The 21,235-nt window shown below is 37.5% G+C and overlaps 2 protein-coding genes, 2 long non-coding RNA genes and 1 pseudogene across 4 annotated transcripts; 2 read left to right on the forward strand and 3 right to left on the reverse strand.

The window, feature by feature from the left end:
- Nucleotides 1-6: 6 nt before the first annotated feature.
- LOC148715777 (uncharacterized) lies at nt 7-6,928 on the reverse strand. Its single transcript, XM_088746508.1, has 4 exons — nt 6,577-6,928; nt 2,669-2,752; nt 1,511-1,762; nt 7-550 (listed from the first exon to the last, which is right to left on the reverse strand). Exons 2-4 carry the CDS (start codon nt 2,687-2,689, stop codon nt 308-310), a joined length of 516 nt encoding a protein of 171 aa, XP_088602634.1. The 5' UTR covers nt 2,690-2,752; nt 6,577-6,928; the 3' UTR covers nt 7-307.
- LOC148715778 (uncharacterized) lies at nt 3,528-9,424 on the forward strand. The gene is made up of 2 exons (XR_015995851.1): nt 3,528-3,979; nt 8,447-9,424. It is a non-coding gene; the product is annotated as an uncharacterized LOC148715778 (long non-coding RNA).
- Nucleotides 9,425-10,075: 651 nt separating this feature from the next.
- Nucleotides 10,076-16,366, reverse strand: LOC148715779 (uncharacterized; annotated as a pseudogene).
- A 1,582-nt stretch (nt 16,367-17,948) lies between these two features.
- On the reverse strand, nt 17,949-20,416 carry LOC148715780 (maternal protein exuperantia-like). Its single transcript, XM_088746507.1, has 3 exons — nt 20,278-20,416; nt 19,688-20,026; nt 17,949-19,148 (listed from the first exon to the last, which is right to left on the reverse strand). Exons 2-3 carry the CDS (start codon nt 19,950-19,952, stop codon nt 18,352-18,354), a joined length of 1,062 nt encoding a protein of 353 aa, XP_088602633.1. The 5' UTR covers nt 19,953-20,026; nt 20,278-20,416; the 3' UTR covers nt 17,949-18,351.
- LOC148715781 (uncharacterized) lies at nt 18,897-20,827 on the forward strand. The gene is made up of 2 exons (XR_015995850.1): nt 18,897-19,033; nt 20,210-20,827. It is a non-coding gene; the product is annotated as an uncharacterized LOC148715781 (long non-coding RNA).
- The last annotated feature ends 408 nt before the right edge of the window (nt 20,828-21,235 follow it).

Raw genomic sequence — 21,235 nt, forward strand, 5'->3', positions numbered from 1 at the left:
GTTTTGTTGGTACTAAGTCTGCCTAAATTTTCACAGGTCACTTGGCGACGGTTTATGAAAACAATGAAATAAAAAATCAATATTGGGGAGCTGGGATTGGGCGGTGGTGAGGTCACTCGCCTCCCATTAGTTCAATTCTTGGACCTGGTGTCACATGTGGGTTGAGTTTGTTGTTAGTTTTCTTCCTTGCTCCAAGGATCTTTCTAAAGGTCTCCAAAAACAAACACTCCAAATTCCAATTAGACCTAGTATCAGTGGACAAGAAGAGCCATCTTATGGAATATCCACTGCTAAATTCCCATTTCCATTATGAAAAAGTTACTGAATAACTGTGGAGAAGAGTAGATCTAAGTTTTGGAAAGAGGAATTTCCAAAGAAGAAGAGTGAACTTACCAACTGTTATCTTAAATTTGTGGATTGTGGGTGGGAGCATTGCATATTCGCAGCAAATTGATTTCCATCTGGCTTTCAACAGGTGGGACTTGTAACTCTTGTGTGTGAAGACTTCACTCTGCAGTGCTTCCTTCAGGGAGACCTCCCCTTCCGCATACTCAACATTAATCAATGAAAACCACGACTGACACACACATCACAAACTGAACAATCCCGTGTTTACACGTACTGACTATTATAGACCTGTTTAATTGGTATTTCCTCCTATACCGTATATTGTATAATATACATGAAAAAATTTCTCAGGTCTGATTGGTTAAGATGAGCGCAGTTTTCAGTTAATTCAGTGCAGAAGAGAGTTAATTCAGTACAGAAGAGGGTTAATTCAGTGCAAAGAAAGAAACAAACCAGACATTCTGATTGGTCAGAATAATTGGTCAATGTCAATGTCAAGGTCAATGTCACTTGCAGGATTTCAATAAATTATTTTTGCATGTGATGCATGCGCTTTTCTTCCGCGTAGTTATGAGAAGCTACCTCGTATTTTTTCATGTATATTATTAATACATAATCACATGATTTTCTCGTGCAATTTGGAATAAATAATCACTTGTAAATGTTTTCAAAGATCACAAATTGCACTCACCCTATGGGCTCATGAAATTTTGTTAGTCTTTGAAAAAATTTACTCGTGCTTATTTATTCCAAATTGCACTCAAAATCATGTGATTACTATACAAATTGGATTTCCCTGCTGCTCTCAGAGGCTAGCTGGCCCACAGTTTCCTTGCCTAAAGCTATTCCAAGTTCTTCAGCACAAAGAAAAATCACCAACATGGAGCTAGAGTACCACGTATACATGTATGCCTGCATGATGAATGCTTGTTTAACCCTTTGACTCCCATGTCAGAGACCAAGACAGGAATTCTCCTTACAACATCAGTACAATGTCAAGCAGACAAGTGAGGAGAATAAAGAAAAAAATCAATTGTAGAGGATTATTTAGTTAATCCAATACCAAATTTTCCAAACTTACATCACGAGAAGTGTTTGGCAGACAGTAAGTAGAGTTAGTTAAAGCAGTGATAGGGTTAATAATGATTTTGATTTTTCATACCTTTCCTGTGACTAGCAAATAGTGACTCTTGGCCAACAAGAACTGAACCCATGAAGTACTGCAGGGCTCAAATCTATCAACCAGGTTACTTGTATGAGACAGAATAATTGAAGCATGTGACAAGTCCAGAATGTCACACAATGAGTGAACAGCATCACTTAGGGCACACAATCCATTATCCAGCATATCTTTGGTACCAACTGATTGGGATATACTGGCAGCCATGCAAAGAGCACGAGCTTTTTTTAAGGGCTGCAAGAAAACAATTCATTCATTGAATGAATAAAGGGGGTAAGATTCTGATGGGAAACTGTTGTAAATTAAAATAGTAAATAGTCTTTATTTCACTGATAAAATACATATCAAGTGTTACATATAAAGTGTAATGGGCTAAAATGTGTATTAATTACTTACAGCTAAGTTATGCTTAAAACCAAGTCTATTAATAAAAGCATTTTTAAAACGCTCAGTATTACAAAGCGGATATAAATTATTGGCTTAACTTGCCTAAGCCTAAGGGTAGCAGAGTTAATCCTGCCAAGGGAGTGGTGCAATGGAAGATGTTCCCACACGCTTAATTTTTTGAAGATACCCATATGTTGTGCTGCATCAGATGGGGCAGATGGGGGGGGGGAGTTATAAGTACATATAATTTGGTTTCATCAGCTGAGTTGATAATGTACATGCCAATCGGATGCTGAAAACAATTTCTGAAGCTGATGTTTCAAGTATTAACCCTTCACCATTTGCTCTGATAAAGGGCTTAACCTTGGAATATCAGCTTTAGAAATTCTTTGCTGCGGCCAATTAATATTTATTAACCCAGTTGATACAACCAAATTATCTTGTAATAACCTCCAACAATGCAGAACCTACATTATTCATTACACCACTGATAACAAAGGCAAGGATCCTCACTGTATAAAATTTACCAGTCGAGATAAAAAAGACCTGACTGGAGAAAATCATTCTTTTCTGTTGAGTGATAGCCTTTTCCTTCAAATACTTAAATCTCTTAAAACTGCTGTCATTTCTTATACCGAAACATTTTTTTAACATTTCCATTGCCATGGTCATGTTGTGACAGGACTGCATGAACAGTTAATTGCCTGTGGGAAATCCAAATCGTCACCAATGAAAGTACGTAGCAGGTTTCACCTGTTCTAAAAGCCCAAACATTTCAGCGGTGATAGGCAAGTAATGATATGTCTCTTCAGGATTAATAAGACGGTCCAGGTCAACCTAGAACATAAAAAAAAAATTCAGTGAGAATAACATTCATGCAAGATTAAATGTATTGTATACAGTGGGAGATGCAGTAACCCAATGGTTAGTATGCTGTACTGCGGGTCAAGAGGTCTGGGTCTGAGAACTGGCTGGGTCATTTTGCTGTGTCCACTTGGGCAAAACACAGCTTTCTTTTCTATCACGTGCCTCTCTGTAACCAGGAGTACAGATGAAAAGCCTGCCAAGTGATAAAATGCTGGGGGAAGGGGATAACCTTGCAATGGACTAGCATCCCATCTTGGGGGAGTAGTAATACGCCTAGTTGCTTAGCCCTTTAACTCCCAGAAATGATTTAAACATGTATCTTCTCCCTTTAAAGCCCATACATGATTCAACAGGTAATGAGAATACTTGAACTTATCATGTAGAAGTTGTTCTCTTGATCTAACACCAAATTCTTATAACTTATTTACAAGGAAATGTGTAGCAGCTAGACACCTTCCTACAGGATTTAGCCTTGGTAACTTGAAAGAAACAAAATTTTATTTTGAAATTGAAGGTTCTTTTATCAAAATAAGCAGTATTGCTTCATTTTAGCTGTTTTTGATCGCTCGGTTGTGGGGATTTTCCACTTTTTCGGACAGTTCCGTTGTTAGCTTGAAGTGCGGAACTATTCTCCAAAAAAAAACTCATGTTCTACTATCAAACTTTTTTTATTCTTCAAATATGTTCTTTATTAGATTGTTCAAAGCAAATACCTGAAAAAAGAATCGGGTGTCACCCTGCTTGTTTCCTCACAGACTGCAGTGAAAGGTGGACATGGTTTACAGATCGTAGTGACAGGGCAGAATAACCTCTGCGCATGTGCGAGATGTCATTACAACAAGATCAAAAATTTCGGCGCGTACGTGATGCGTGGTTCTTTCCTGTTCAGTTGAATAACAACAAGAAAGGATCTGAAAATCTTCTATTATTTTTGCACCTAAACACAAATATCTCCTTTTTATGCTTTGGAAATTGAAAATTTGAACAATCCGAAGTTTTTCCCCAAAGAAATGCCGAGAAATACGAGAAAACTTGTCGTTAGCGCGGTAAATATTCTGAGCTTTGGAGACGACTTTTGATTCAACCGCCACGACGCGTTCTTCGTTTCGATTTACACTCGTCTGCTTCGTTTGAGAAAGAAATGATGTTTGGGAGACATTGATGGCAACATGAGAGTTTGGAAAAGTGTCGCTAGAGGTGAGTATTACGATCTTAGTTTGTTTTGTAATCAAAACGGCACCTTTCTTGCGCTAGTCGTACGTTAATATTTAAGTGAATACAAACGCTGTGTGTTATACCATGCCAGATGACACCGCGGAAATACGTTTTTTAGGGCACGATACAGTATTTTACTGGTCAGCGGACACCTCAACGAATCCACGAAATGCCGGTAACTTTTACAATGTTTTTCGCCGTCAGTCAAATCGACAGCGTAAAAAGTCAAAACTTAGAAAGAATACTGTAAACTTAGCTTTGAAACTCGGCTCACCTTTTGGATAGTTTTAAAGCTCAATTATATAATTTGCCAAAGCCGAACTGAAGTTGCACACGATATGAAATTGTTGTTTTTCGCTGGCGGCTCCGTGGCAACTAAGGTTTGTTGTTTATAAAAGAGCTTATGCATCAAGGCTAACAATGAGACGATTTTTGAATGGTTGAGGCGGTGATCCGAGGACGCTGCACTATCAGGTCTGTAAAGCAGTGGCTTGAGCCGTATAAATCGGCATGTCAACGGCATTTCGGTCAGATTCGCCGAAAAGAAGACAACACATGCCCGTGTAGCACGGCCACCCTATCCCCACTAGTTACTGTATGTATCATAGTTGGCCAAAAAACCTATGACTGTACCATGCATAGGACTGAAGCCCCCAAAAGTACAAAGACTGGCTCAACTAGAGGAAGAATAAACCGAGGTATGCTTTAAGTACAAAATGCTCATTATAATGATAATAAAGAAGTTTTCACTTTCCACCTTAGTTTGTAATTTTTTTTTTCTGAGAAGCTGCAATTTTATTTCTGAGCAATAGTTTTACTTTCCCAACAAGTATTTCTCATCACAATTATGAATAATTTGTAGTATGTCTTTATTTTAAGCTGCTTTTCCCTCACTAATCATTTTATTTTATTTATTTTTGCTTTTTCTTTTCTTTCTTTACTAACTTAATGCCATCTGCAACATAAAATGTACTGAGCTAACAGAATACTTCTTCTTTATTTAGCTCCCTGATTCACAAAGTAACATTACCATATTGGTACTACTAGAAAACAAATTTTTAAGAAACAAAACTACTGTAAGGTAAAATAATTATTATAATATAATTTAATCTATGTGAATAAAGCACTGCATTGTCTTTTCTCGTATTGCACCAGCCTTGAATGAATCAACTATCTTCTAAACTTGATTTCTTATATTCATAAGCTGCCTGAGTTATAAACAAAGAACTCTTGTTGGTGTTTATGGAGGTGTAAAGAACATAATGATTATGATGATTAATCTTCCAAATTAGAAATGTCAGAGGGAAATTATCAGAAGTATTTTCTGAAGTCGAACAAATGAAGTTAAAAAATGTTCAGGAGCAAATTGATTAGATTAAGTCAGCTGTTAATTCCCAGTTAACAGTAAGTCATGAGGAGTAACCAAAAGCTTGTAATTAGCCTGTGTACTGCTGTGCCCATCTAGTCAAATAAAAATCAGGGATGGGATATCCCCAAACATGAGCAATGATAGCACCACGCAGATGTCCTTTTCCCAACTTATTACAGTTCTACTGACAACAATCATTCACTTGACTCTGATGATGACTTCCGCACAGGTTGTCGAAACGTCAGTCACTGCCACCAACAACAGTCCTTCTCAGGACTACACTCACCCGGACGATCAGACTACACCTTCACATGTTACCCCCGGGTTCAAACCATTTACTGCACACAGTAACAAGCCGTAACAAGGCGTCACAAGTAGTAACTGGCCGTTACACACCGTCACAGATCGTCACAAGCCAGTTAACCGATATCTTTAAACGAAAAGCGAAAAATACACTGAGATACTGGAGAAAATCGAAGCTGAATGAATTGTGTCAAGATGAAATGTTTGAGTTTCTTTCGGCCAAAATTTGCCGGAGCTGGTCTTCCGAAAAATTTGCGAAACTTGCAACTTGCGAGTTTTCTTCCACTTTATTTTTTCTTATGGTAGGAATCGGACCTAAAAGGTCAATGTACATGTTGTACTTTTTTTTTTTTCTTTTTGATAAATTTATTTAAAGCATTTTATTACATTTCCATAATACTTTTGTTGAAAAAACTAGTGACAATAAACGAATTTACTTTCGTTTATTGTAACTATTTTATAATTTACTCTAAATTGATTTCTATTTATTTTTTTCAACAGGACCCGCATTGATAGCAGTTTTATTTCCTAAATTGAAGCAGCAATCCTGTATAAATATGTTTAAATTACCGTATTTATTCGCCTATAAGCCGATCTCGGCTATAAGCCGAGACCCTAAACTTCTTCATGTCAGCAGCTTTGCATTGAAATAAAAAATAAACAAAAAACATTCGGCTATAAGCCGAGACCTAATAATTGCAAAGTACTCCACGCGTGTCGTTAACTGAGATGAATTAACATAAACCGAAAACAAAAGGAGCTTCCCCCTCGGGAAACATGTAACCAAAAAGTAGGTTATTTACTCAGTTGTTATTGGTCGTTTAATTGAAAGTAACAACAAGTCACAGATAAGTTGAATTTAATGTGTAAATAAATAGAACCATGCGTGACATAACAAAACATTCACCTGAGTTCAGAATCCTGTCTCAAACAATCGCTCTCTTTCAAAGTTATCGTAATCGATCATCATGCCGAAAGTTCGTCGTTCTTCATACAACTTAGCGTTCAAACTAAAAGTCGTTGCTGAAGCAGAGGCCGTCGAGAACAACTCCGACATCGCTAGAGATTACGGAATCAGTGAATCGATGGTGCGTCGCTGGCGAAAAGATTAAGCGAACCTGTTTTATGGTGAGCTTAAAATGTCAGCAAAGCGAAAGACGATGGGCTGCCTTTGGCCAAAGTATCCTGAATTGGATCAAACACTACTGGACTGGTTTTCAGAGCAGGGGAGTCAAGGTAGGTCTTTCGCTTCTTTAAAACAATGAAAAGCTTCGATCAACTGATATCTGTCAGATCGTGTTGCAATGTTTACAGAAACCGTGGGAATGACCGCTTCTGATTGGCCAGTTTTTCATGTCGTCAAAACAAGTCAAACAATTGATCTCTGTTATCTTATACAGGAATTGCCGTAAGCGGATTAATTCTACGGCTAAAGGCAAAGGAGTTGAGCAGTGATCCAGACTTCAAAGCCTCACTGGGTTGCTACCAGAGATGGAAAAAGCGCCATTCCATCAGCCTTCGCACTAGGACAACCCTGGCCCAGCGACTCCCACAAGATCTGGAAGAAAAGATCATCCAGTTCCATCAGTTCGTGATCGCACTTTGGCAGCGGTATGGCCATTCGCTCTCCAGGCTGTTCAATATGGATGAAACTCCTATGCGATTCGAGCTTCCGTCGAGCAGAACCAACAATGATTTACATGTACCTACCCTTCGTGATCTCGGAAATTTGTGTTTGTTGATAATCGCTCGGCTTACAGTCGAATAAACATTGAATTTCGAATCTTGTTAAGCACCCTTAAATATTTTTTGGCGAAAATACACTGCTACAAGCCGAACCCCCTTCCTTGGCGAGAATTTACCTGTTCTCAGTTTGATTTGTTGGAAAAATCGCTCGGCTTATAGGCGAACAAATACGGTATTATTAGTATCATTATTATTATGAAAAAAACAACTAGACACACGCACAAACACCCGTAGAGATAGAAAAATATTAAGCTGAAAGCCATACACAAATCTTCTACAGAAAATACAGTTACCCAGTATATAAGACAGGAATTGTGCCTTTGAGACGTACACAAAATAATAAAACTGCGAGCTCCACTTTTAGGCGTGGCTAGATCGATATATTAAGTCGTAAGGACTTTACACACCTTGACAGGTTGTAGCATGTCGAAATTTATCCTTTATCAGTACCATGACTTATCCTATAGCCCTTTAGAGTAGCTTAGAAGTTGACAAGAATAATTGTGAAGAAAAGACTAAGTTCTTTTATGATAGTGTTTAATCGTGACAGTATTTGGTTGTGACAGTCGGCACCCTCAATTAGTCCTTTATTACTGGAATAAGCTCCCAACATTCCTCACCCTAACCCTCTTCAAATAAGCACCCACTTTGATTAAGCCACGCAAGTTCTAAAAATTTGATAAAGCTTCCAGTGGCTCGTTTTCTCGAAAGGCTCGTTAACTTTTAGGTCGAAATCAACTTTTCAAATCGAACTAATATGCAAGTAACACCTTGTACAGACATCCATACAGTTATAAGTCACAATTTTTCGGCTTTATGTGTTACTACCATTTTTATGATGACGTGCTTCGCTGCGAGCTCCGCTATAAAGACTAACGAGCGTGGGTCCTGACCAACAAGCGACTCCATTTTGTTGCATTAACGGACAATTTTTTCACGTAAGATAAAAAGCTATCGAAACTTTTATAATAATAATATTAATAATAATAATGATAATAATAATAACAATATATTATTATCAATATAATTAGTGGACAAGGCGCGCAAGATGGTAACACTACTGGAGATGAGCTGCCCATGGACCACAAAGACGAGGAGAAGATCATGAAGTACGCCCCGCTTCTTCTAGAGCTCAAGAGACAGTACCCGGGTTTTAATATCATTCAGTACAACATAATCATCGATGTCCTGGGAGGGTACTCAAAAGACCTCAAGAAGAGCGTCAGGGAGCTTGTTGGATCAGAAAGGAGTACAGCAGTGTTAGGTAGAATGCAGAAGTCTGTAGTCAGCAGTTCACTCAAGATCTTTGAAAGTCATGAGTTGAAGACTTCATCTTAGCCATATGTTATTTTGTTGAGTTTTTAAGACATTAGGAACTAGCCACTAGGGCTTTTTTTTTTAGAAGTTTTTTTTTTATCATTTTGTATAAGTTTTTCTTTTTTTGGGGGGGGGGGTACATATGTAAATTCTAAACTTGTTAGCTGGCCAGGTCCAAGACGCCCAGCTTTCGTGTATAAGAGTTCTGGCATCCAGACATTTTAACTGCCACATAATATATATATATATATAGACGTATTTTATTATTTCATGTTTTTTATTTATTTCTTTATTTACGTTCTCAAAGTTTAGGAAGATTTTAATCCTACGTGCAGCCTGGGTTATGTTTATCGCCCCAGTCCCCAGTCTTTGTATGATCTTATGGCAACATAACCTTTTAAAACTGTCGGATATTAATAATATTTTATTCAACTACATATCCGCTCAAACCTATGATACACGCAACAGATTTGAAAAAGTGAACCACGAGGCTATACCTATGAAAGGTCCCCTAACTAAACTGTAAAAACACGGATAAAAAAATCATTAGTGCAGGAGAAAAATGACATCATTAGGAATAATATTTTGATGAAATTTTATACAACAACAACAACAACTTTATTAGGTACTTCCATAAGTAGTACATGGCATTATCTAAGTAAGAATAAGTAAGAATAAATATTTAACATCAATTCGTCTTTAACAGAACTTCTTGTCTGATATTCATTATTTGGAATATAAAAGCAGAAATGAGTCTACAATAAATGATGACAATTAGTGTTGTTTTCCACACAATGGCAAGTGGGATTCATAGTTAAATCAGGCAAGGTCATAACATGCAGATACTAAGCAAAGTGGCAGCTACGTAGAAACGCGAGCTGAGTAATAATAAGAATCATTGCCACCAAAACTATTCGATTATTTGGTGCACTGCTCCTTCCCAACAGTGTCCAGGAAACAGGTTCTTCCACGTGAAGTGTCTAAAGTTGACAAGAGTCCCGAAAGAAAATCCATGGTGAGTGCAGTGGAAGGGGATAAGAGAGATGGATTTATCTCAAGATTGCACTTTAAACCCATGAATACCGATCACATACCAATTCACCAAAATTATCTCTAAATTACCACAGAACAAGTAGATTAAGGCATTCTTTTCTCTTGCATGATTACTTTATTCATCCACACAACCTTTTCTCCTAACTATCTATTGATAATCACTGTTTGTCATGTTTGAGAATGAAGGGAAACTGGGCTATTAGCAATATAGTAATTTGGTTCCTTCATTAGCTGTCAATTTGCCTCATCTTTACAGAGCTTTCTTATTAAACTGGTTGTCAAAAGACATGTTTTAAGGAAAAGGCAAAGTGTAATGAGGTTTGCATAATATAGAAGTGAATATACATGTTGAATCACATATGATTACAGAAACGGGAAAGCCAAACAAAGGTCTGCTCTGCTGCCATAGTGTTAACATTTGGTAACTCCTCCTTTAGTTGGGCTGGATTGTACTTTGTCTTGCACTGTGGATCTCTATGGTTCTTGAGGTGCAAACTATCTATGAGTGTTTATTCCAGACCACATTTTGTCAAATGGTGGTGGTTAAGTGGCAATGGTTTGGACGCAGCTTTCATGCCATCAACATGACACATGTTGTCGTATGCCAAGTATATATCACCCCAAGAAGATGGTCATAAGGCCTTCAAAACGATTAAGAGCCAATTAATTATTATCAAAAATGCTTGTGATGGACTCTCCACCCTGTTGGCATGAAATAAATATATAACCCTTCATAAGAAAACATTAAATAAAATTGATACCTCTGGTTTAACTTAATGGAGAGTCTAGCATATTAGATAACAAAATTCTCATGACTCATTTCAATAATCATAGGCATGGCTAAACCTACACTGAGGTCCAATTTTACATGTTTAACTGTATAAGTACAGGTAAGAGAAATGTACACCTGAGTTAAAGTACATAAAATGCAAACTCTGCTTGACTGGCTCAAAGATGAATCAAATCAACTCTGCAAATTAAGTCAAAGCAGTAGCAACATTTTTAATGTGATACTGTTTGCGTCTATTTATCTTTAACTTGACAATCGATCTGCAGATATTATCATTAAAAAGAAAATTGTCCGGGGAAACATGACTCAAATCATACATATATATGTAAGCGGAAAGGGCAACATTTCAAAACAGCTATATATATAGTGAAAGAAGATTAACCAAGGTTCGCATACCGGAAAAGGGGATTCCATTTGTCAATAAATCCACTGCCTTGAACAATAAAAAAATGTCCACGGGACCATTTCTGCAGGCGTTTTTTTTCACCAGTTTCTTTATTACAAGATGTTGGTGTTTCCTCTGCACAGTCAGCTAGTAATGCAGCCGAGGTAGGTTGAGATAAAATCTCTTCATTTCCTGTTGTGTGAGCAAGAAAAAATGAGTTTTTTTTCTTTTGGCACTTCAAATGTAACTAAAAGCTAATGAAACATGGTATGGTAGCATATCATAAAAAGGCAAACCTATTTATATGATTTCAGAACCATTATGCAGCCCTTAACCTACAATGTGGAATATGTTTGACATCAACAGGCTCAGGGAGAAGTCAAAGATAACAGGAGTCATGCACTTAAAAACGACACACTAAAAACAAAATTTTTTCAATTAAAGCTGCATTGCTTTCAAACTTGTCATGGGTGATGCCTTTACAATTTCAGAAACATTTCAGCTGTACAAAAAGTTAAATATGCGCAATTGGAAATGAATAGGCAAACTTATGGAGGGCCTAGGGGATAGGTTTACCTTGGGATAACACTGCTGATTGACCTACAGGTGTACTTGTAGTATCCAAAATGGAGTCTACCACAGATTCTACCTTTTTAGTTTCATCAGTGGTTAGGGTGATATTGTCGGCAACTGAGAAGTAAAAAATACGAATAAGTATATGAATAAGTGAGTGCTCGCATTTTAACTGGAAGGAAGTAGTGCTAAAAAGCACTGCCCAGAATTGAAATTGCATACAGCAATTACCAGACATGAGAGTGAAATAACATGTACTGACCAATATCAACATGATCCTCTAGCTAAGAAGATTGCTCACACAAATACTTTGGGAAACTTTCAACTTGAGTCATCTGATACTCAACCTCTTCTATCAGTTAGCAAGTGCAATTATTTGCACCATCTGGCAACCCACATATCAAAAGGGTAACATGTCGGATCTTTTATCGAAACATATTTTTGATTTTTCATTTGGTATAGCAGGAAAAGATGAAAATGGTTGCACAAGAAAATTAAGGAACATCTATTCATCCTTCATGCGAAGTTGATGACATGAAGAAATGAATCGTAAACATCCGAATGTAAATCACCACTTACCTTCAACAGCACTTGCATCCTTTAAAACACCACAATGTTTTAAAAAGCCTCTAATATCAGAAGGAATACTTGGATGCCTGGAGGAAAGAAAATCTAAATGTTACTGGCAAAATGCCATTCCATGGACATGGGCAGCAGTGCAGACATCAGGATAATTTACCAGGGGAAGTCCATTGATAACATTCTAATGAAAAAATGTTAAAAAAAAGGAGATTCAACAGTAATGACCAAATGATTATTATTAAATTGTCAAATGTTTTAAAAAGTGTGCCATTCTCAAATATAAGGGCTCCATAGCAAACATAACTGAAATCACATTCAGTGGAAGCACATTCATAATATCAGAATCCATTAGAGTCCAAACTGATTCATCCAAACCTTGACCCCATCAGATTTTTTTCACACTGGTCCTTCAAAATTTTATGCATCTATGAAATTTATTGTTATTTTTAAATAGCAACAAAACAAATGCAGTTCAATAAGAAAGTGAACATAGTAATTTACAACAAATTTTAAACTATGAATGTGATGTATTTTCTTTTAAAAGAAAAGTGAAAAAGCTTAAAGAAGAGAAAAAAATATGATAATCAAATGCCCAGAGAGTAATGTAAAACACTTTTTGTTGACCTTTCTCAAAAATATTGAAGGTGGATGAGTGAAAACAAGGATTTCAACTCTTAATGATATGAATCAGAAAATAAACATTAGGGCTTGCACCTTTCTCTTCATCATACAATGTGCGAACATCAACTTCCACTACCCGTCTGCAACCCAAAGCTTACCACATCCTTTCAAAATAATAATGAAAGAGTCATTCCTAATCACAGATTGTATTTATAAATGACTTAGAAAATCCTCCAATCCAATCTGCTATTGGCTCCTCTGGTTTCAGCATTAATAGGAAACTACATTTCATGCAAAATGAAGGTTTGGGAAAAAAACAACTGCAAAAAGAGGGAACAGTTTACATTGCCATTCATCACCTCTAGCATTACAGTCTTCAGTGCAGTCTCCACGAGGATGTGAATAATTTGCCTGGGCTCTAAGCTTGTCAATGTGAGCCATGATTGCCTCTCTGTCAGCATCAACAAACATCATCCACAACATGTCAAGTGCCTTTCTTTCTCTTAGTTCAGCTTCCAGCTCTCCATTCCAGAAAGCATTTGTCACTCTTTTCTCACTTAATCCTGAGGAGAAGAAACACATCTTAATTTTTACAAAGGATTTACAAAATAAAGATACAAAAAGCTTCCTTCTTGAATTTTGGATCTAAAACGAAACTATAGACCCGAAATGGCTGCTAGATTCATATTCTTTTCAGTATTAGTCGGTTTCCTTTTTTTTGCTTTTTTTTATAGGGCATCCTCGGCCACGGTCAGTGCAATGGCCAAACAACTATACTTAACAAAGCCGAAGTGCAATGGTTTTGCCAAGTAACGCCTGAAGGAGGGTACAACAGTACACCAAATTCGCCCAGGAATTCAACTAATGGCCCCCCGAGGATTGTAGTGTATTAAACAAATCATAGCACGAATTTTACGTGGTAAGTGCAGGGATAAACACCACAAGTGATATTTCAAAATACAAATGTGTAAACGTGTATTTGCAGAACTAGTTTTCCTCTTTAACAAGTGCAGTCATAGGGGCTTCGTCCACCGGGAGCAGTTCTCGACCACAAGAGTGTGCAAGATTGCAAATAAACAACGCGTTATTACTACTCATTGTGGTTTCAAATTATCTTTAAAAGCCCACGTTAGAAAAAGAAGCTTTTGATCACCTAGTTTTTCCCTAAATGTAGTCAAGCGGGGCTTTTTCTAATGCTAATTAATTCAAGTACTTTACATTCATTATCTTCACGAAAACTATGAGCGCCTTTTAGTTTTGGTGGCCATCTGCAGGGTGGCCGACGCAACTGCGAGAAATTAATGAGATATTTAGAAGAGAATTTAAATCACAAATAAAAGAGGCCAAATAAAGTTTACATTTCAAAGATAGCTTTATCACTCGACCTTAATTATGGAAAGAAATGGCCGATTTGGGCCTTATATACAAATAAAATTTAAACTATATTCCAATAGCCGTAATGCGCCACCTACCTTCGCGTCCCCTCGACCTGCTCAAATTATAGAGTAGCTGTAAACTCCAAACTCGACAGGACGAAAAATAACAGTTACCTTTTGGAAATAATTGCTTTTATTTATATTCATGGCCCCATACTGGAATGGTACCACTTACCTGAATTAAGTCCATGGACTTCGTTAAAGGCGACTGCAAAGCCACTAAACGAGACCTAAGAATGACAACTTCCAAATTAAAAAACAAAGTCAACTAAAAGGAGTTGTGTCCAATAATTATCAACAAAAACAATAATAAATAACAGATTATAGAGAAAGACTTACGTTCACAAAAACAAGGTAACGAACAAATGGTTAACCGGCTGTACATTTAGATGGTAACGAACAGAGGTGTACATTTCGAGATTTAATTCAGTTTCACGCGGGGTCACGCTAATGCTCGCGAAAATTTAAACGACTATTGACTGGCAATTCAACAGTATTAAACGGCTCTATGTGCAAAAAGGAATTATAACAAAATTTCCGGAAACATTCAACAAGAACTTACGCAAAGGAAATTTGCCATTTTAAAAGAGACTTGTCCACAAAACACACATCCGAAACTTCAACAGCACTCCTTTCTTCTCCGGACAAATGCCATCCCATCCGTGGATTTATACCATGCCAGATATATTTTTCGTGCAACCCAGCCTAATCCAGGTGAAATACAATCATACAATAGCTAAAGCGACGCTAAACGAGGCTTTTATACGCGCACAACGTAACCACATCCGTAACTAAAAAAATTCGCAACAAAGAAATCAAAGTACTTCGTAAACAAATTCGACTTAGGCTAAATGAATCCTTTGAGTATCCTTAAAAGTCAGTCTGATGAATGAGTCAAGTTCAGTCAATCGTTTGAGTATCCTTAACAGTCTGACGAGTGAGTCAAGCCCAGTCTACCCTCTGTTGTGACGGCTGTGACGGCTGTGACGGCTGTGACGGCTGTGACGGCTGTGACGGCTGTGACGGCGTCACACGCTCAAAGAACGAAATCGTACAGAATATATCGGGCATCAGATGTCGAAGTATGCACTCGATATTACGCTTATTTTCGGTTGTTTTTATGTGTTTGATATCACCAAAACGGAAATTCATACTTGGAAAGGGAGAAAAAATAACATAGAATGGGGTAATTCAAGATTTAATGAGATTTTGAAGTTATAAGCATATAAGATGCAATGAATATATGAAGTTCATATATTTTGCACTGCGGTATTAGATACGTATGATGTGCGATCCTCGCAGTAGATAGCGCTATTTATGCAATAGCGAAAATCAGACCTGAAAAAAAAAAATCAGGCCTGTACGGGACTCGATCCACTGACCTCTGCGATACTAGTGCAGCGCTCTACCAGTTGAGGTAGATTCCACAAGTCTCTCTTTGCAGCAATAGAGCTGTGAATTTGACATGTTAACAACTATTATTATAATTGTTATTTTATTTTTTATTTTTATTATTACTTACCTGGTTAGTAATTACCTTTTGACTAGATCAACACAAACATCAGCTTCCATAGCTTTTGACGAGCCTTCCCAGTTGAGCCTGCAGTTGTGCATGCGAGAGTTTTTCGACTGTCTGTTGGCAGTTTCACTTGTTGCACACCTTTACAAAAGACATTATGAGTAAAGGTCCTGGGTAACACTTTCAAGAGGAGACAAATATGGGTGCTGTCATATGTTGAATGATTCTGTACTTTTTGGTCAAATTGAAAAAAAAAAACATCGCTCTTGTTGTTTACAACAAGGTGCTAGTAGACAAAATATATTTCTATACATTACTTCCTTGACCTTGAACCATAGCAAATCACCTTGCCAGTTTTTAGGCCAACCATGGAGCCAACACCTAGTGGTGAAAGTAAGGATATATTTTATTTATTTATTAATCATTTAGTTCATTAACTTTGACCATTGGCTGACACCAAAACTGTCAGTAAGCTAAAGAACAATCCAGAGAAAAAAACAGCAGCTTTCTAAGAAAATGCATAACCAAATGCACCCTTTTTAATTCTTTCAGACGTTGAATTTGCAGTGTACCTCTCAGGCTGTTGTGGGCTTTTCCCCTTTTTTGCCATCCCATGTCATATGACGCTCCTATCTCCACATTTTCCTTTTCACTATCATCTTTCCACATGTTTCTTTCGCTTTCCAAACTTTTCAGACATGATTCCTTGGCCAACTTTTCAACTTGGAGCCCCACTTCCCTCTCGCGAGCCTTCAGCGTGGACTCTCCAAGTGATGGTATATTGATGGATGATAACTACTCGTTTACGTGGGTAGGATCTATGCCTGCGTGTAGCATCCCTGTAAATATTTCGATTCAACTTATTAACAAATTGGCTAGATGTTAAATGGATGCTGTAATGGTGGAAAACAAGATTTTTAGCCACGTTTAATGTAAATAAACCTGCAGCGAGCTTCGTGTTTACATCAAAGATTGGTCTCCCTCGCGTTGTTCCGGTGCTACGGTGGGTCTTCTTTGTACGACAGGTATTTGTCTCTCCACACTCAGAGTTTGAAGAGGATATGTACAGTGGTGATCCTAACCCAGACACCGGTTCTTTTATGCAGTCGAAGAGCTGTAGAGCTGCCTCACAGGGGGACATTGAATTCCACAACTCGACGGCCGCGAAGTGGAAATCCATTGCAGACTTCCGGATCACGCACATTCTTTTCATTTTCTTGTCTTACCAGAGCATTACCAGAAGCTTTCAGCCGATTTGCGGCATTCTTATTGCAAATAAAAGCTTTCGCTCTGCAAAAGCGGCCCTTGTTTGTTTTTCTCACGCTAGCATGAAGAACGGCCGCCATCTTGGATGTCGCAATGTTATGCGCAAAAAAGGTTGCGCAGTGCAAAACAAGGGAATCGCCTTAAGGTAATTCCCTTGAAATTGTTCTACTATCAAACGTTTTTTGAAACTTGGTATGATTAACATTCATGATATAAACATTAAAAAAATGTAAAAAAAAAATGGGGTCACCGTGCTTGTTTATACGTCGGCAGGCTAATAAAATGGGCTATTTTTATTGGTTGTGCGTTAAAAATTCGAATCACCTTCCAACAGAATTTAGCCTTGGTTACTTGAAAGAAACAAAATTTTATTTTGAAATTGAAGGTTCCTTTATCAAAATAAGCGGTATTGCTTCATTTTAGCTGTTTTTGATTGCTCGGTTGTGGGGATTTTGCCCTTTTTCGGACAGTTCCGTGGTTAGCTTGAAGTCCTCGCCTTGGCCAAAATACACAAAATACGGAACTATTTTCCAAAAAAAAAATGTTCTACCGTCAAACTTTTTTTATTCTTCAAATATGTTCTTTATTAGATTGTTCATAGCAAAAACCTGAAAAAAAAAATCGGGTGTCACCGTGCTTGTTTCCTCACAAACTGCCGTAAAAGGTGGACATAGTTTTCAGATAGTAGTCAGGATGAAGAATTTGCACGGAGGGGACTGGGACGAGACAAAATGGTGTCCATCGTGCTCGAAGTATGCACTCGATAATAAGCTTCTTTTCGGTTGTTTTTATGTGTTTGATGTCACCAACACAGAAATTCATACTTGGAAAGGGTGAAAAAATAACAAAAAATGAGGTAAGTCAAGATTTGATGAGATTTTGAAGTTATAAGCATATAGTTGAAACAATTTCGTAGCGCTGGCGTTTTGTTAATTCCAGTGAGCTAGGGTTCGATTTGTTTTGCTTGGGCAATAAAGGTTTGACAAAAAACTTGAAGAAAAGACTGTTGATTCGTATTTATATTTATATTTATCAATTTAATGGCAACATAGTAAACAAAAGAGAGAGAAAAAGGAGAAAAAAAAATGCCATAGGGATAGTCCTTAAAGGAGTCAAGGACCCCATGCTAGACAGACAACCCAAATTCTTTGTATTCTTTGTATGTTGTCTTGTTTGGTTTCCATACACAGCAAAATGTGAATTCTTCACCCATCACTCTAACAGGAGTGATATATACAGTACAATGTAGTATACTCTGAAAAATACGAACTGCACTTTAAAATTTGCTTTTTATACTTCAGAACCACACTCCAATGTCTCACTGGTCCTCATTCTGACTACTACATTTTCCGTGCAAAAATTATTTCAAAACATTAATTGCACAAATCACAATCTTAATTTGCATTATCTGTAAAGTACTGACATATTTGCACCAGCACCCGCTTGTTTGAGGAGACTCTGGGTTTGTTGTCAAACCTCTCCATCAGAACTTGCTTCACCCCTTCTTCCTTGCCTCTTTGGTATACCACTCTCAGGTGAGGGAGACCCAAACCTGAGCTTGCACACTTAATGGCCATTGAGGCTGAAATGTACTTCTTTCTAACTAATGGCTGCAGGGTATTAACCAGAAGTTTCTTTTCTTTTAGGAGCTTCTGATAGGATGCCACCCATGAAACTTTGAAGCTGTGCTTTTGTAGCAGTTTGACATTTAGAAACTTGTTCACCAGCTGGTAAAGTGTTTGCACATCTGCAAGAGCATTGTGAGCTTCATAGGATTTACCCAGAAGACCTTGTACCAGGTTTTCTTGGCTTTGGGATTTCCTTTCAGGAAGCAATTCCCTGAATGCTGAAAGAGGGTCTGTAAAGCCAGAAACTGTTTTAACTAAGTCATCCATGACTCCATTTTTCTCTGCTGCTTGCACCAAGAACCTGGCATCAAAGGATTTGCAATTGTGTGCTACTAAAATGCAAGGCATTCTTGATTTGAGCCACTCAATGAAGGTCTTCAGTGCCACATCAATTGCAACAGCATCAGTTATTGGCTTCCCATCATAAAACAGTATTGCTCTTTGGAAGGTGAGTTTGTTCACAGCAGATGCTTCTGGTGATAGTACATTACGAGGCTTGATATAAATAGAGAACTCATCATTACCATCTGTTGCTGCCATTTGTAGGATTTCAGCATCATTACCTGTTTTAAGATATTGTAATCCAATTAATACTTTACAAAGATATTACAAAGGAAAATGTAATAAAAAGGCTTAGTGCATCTATGCAGGGTATATCTAAAATAAAAATAGCAGTGATTTCTGAACACCTGTCCTGCTAATTTGCATCTGACCTATTTTCTTTACGAACAAGGCATGATAAAACAAAGGAATCTATGGGATGCAAATTAGCAGGACGAGTATTCAGCAATCTAGAAAAATAGCAAAACAATTCCATGATTAAATATAATTATTCTCTAATGTGCAATTCCAAAACACCCTGCTGGGACAAACATGGTTATATTCCAAGGCTGTGCTCTAACAGCGCCCAGTGGCCCCTGGCGCCTTACTTTTCCACTTGGGTGACTCGGAAATTTTAGTTTTTTTTTTATACAAAGCATATGCTGGGCACCCTAGATTTCACAGTTTCAGAGCACTGGGCTCCATTCAATTTTCCTTAGAGCACAGCCTTGTATTCACTTTGTTACTTTTTTGCCAAACTTCACCCTGCAAAGCTAATTACCCCTTCCAGATGTTTCCAAATCAAATATGATTTGATGATAGTCTTTGGTTAACGATACTTTCTCAATCTTTGAGGCTGCAGGTGGTGCTGAAATTTCCTGAGCAGCATCATGTCCATCAAAGCCCATTCCAGAACTATACTGTTGTCCTTCTCTGTTCTCAAGCTGTTTTGTCTTTTTCAACTGCTTCGCTTTCTTCTCAATTCTTTTCTTCTTGTACTCTCTTGTTTTCTGTTTCTGTTTCAAAATTAGTATTTTCTTGTCCATTTTCTTTGCAAACTTTAAAGAATTGCCTGGCTCGACCCAAGGGGAGCTAGCTTCTTGGCATTTGAAGCATAAACCTAAATTGAAGAAGCAAATGGTTTTTATTCACTACAATTTGGTATCTCTTAAAGCTTGTGAAACGGAAAAAGAGGTTGATAGTCCTCTGACACTTATAGCGTTATCCCTTGCAGTTATTAATTTAATTTAGAATACAATCATAAGCACTAACACTATTTTCTAAGAGTTGTGTTCCTCTACAGGTAAAATGGTTGGCATTGGGAATTTGTGAGGAGCGAGCTGTGCCAGCATACATGTACACTGTACTTACTACTATGATCTTTTCCAGTGACTGCCTCAACCTTTTGTCCATCAGATCCTTGCCATGGGGAAGGCCTCTGTGTTTGTAGGACGCAGGACTTTTTAAGTAGCCACACCAGTCGCCACAAGAAGAATGGTCACCATGAGCATGGGGCAAAATAGAAATGTTTTCCTCACCTTAAGAAAGTATCAACAGTGGTGCAAAGACTAAAATATAAAGTAAGAAAATTTGGCTAAATTACTTACACTTTCAAATGATCCACAACAAATTAAGTAAAGTTTCTCATTCTTTAAAGTCCGTACAAGCACTGGAAGTGTCTGCTTACTATTGTTTCCCAGTCCTAACTGACCATACAGTCCTAAGTAAAACAAACACCACAAGATACATACCTAAATGTCTTTACAAAATCGGAGACAACTAACCTAAACATCATTAAGGGATTAACATGAGCCAGGTAGTTCTGGAGAGCACAATGTATGTAGAGACAAAAAGTGTCCAACTACATGGATTTGTATTTTATATTCAGCCTAAACCATAAATTAAATCTGAGATCCAATAATACTAGCTTATCACTGGGAGAGTATCGAATTATAACACTGCTTAAAATTCAACACAGGGTTTTGCCCGATTGCCCTTCCCCTGTTAATCTCCAAAGTTCAAATTTCTAAAAAATGCCTTGCAGCCTGTACGTTTCCAAAATGACCACAATACAAACCAATTTGAAACAACATTACAAATTAAAGGAAATTTCTGTGAACTGCTTGACTGTATTTTCATACCTCCTCCAAATGTGAGGATTTGTCCTTGAAAAAAGAAATGATTTAAACAGGGTTGGAAAACATTGCCTCTTCCATTTCCAGTAATAAATAGGTGAGGCCACTGTTCATATATTAAAATTCTAACATGACTCTCAGGCTAGGACGAATCAACCAAAAGCAATTAATCATTCATTGTCCAACCTCTATGT

Source organism: Stylophora pistillata, unplaced genomic scaffold, assembly GCF_964205215.1.
Source record: "Stylophora pistillata unplaced genomic scaffold, jaStyPist1.2 SCAFFOLD_245, whole genome shotgun sequence".
Taxonomy (NCBI): domain Eukaryota; kingdom Metazoa; phylum Cnidaria; class Anthozoa; order Scleractinia; family Pocilloporidae; genus Stylophora; species Stylophora pistillata.

Coding starts and splice junctions, on each gene's coding strand:
- LOC148715777 (XM_088746508.1), bottom strand. CDS start 2,689: ATGTTTGGGCTTTTAGAACAG. Junction 1,763..2,668: donor TGTTTGGGCTTTTAGAACAG/GTGAAACCTGCT, acceptor GTTTTCTTGCAG/CCCTTAAAAAAAGCTCGTGC. Junction 551..1,510: donor ATTTGCTAGTCACAGGAAAG/GTATGAAAAATC, acceptor ATTAATGTTGAG/TATGCGGAAGGGGAGGTCTC.
- LOC148715780 (XM_088746507.1), bottom strand. CDS start 19,952: ATGGACAAGAAAATACTAATTTTGAAACAGAAACAGAAAACAAGAGAG. Junction 19,149..19,687: donor TTTGGAAACATCTGGAAGGG/GTAATTAGCTTT, acceptor ATCTTAAAACAG/GTAATGATGCTGAAATCCTA.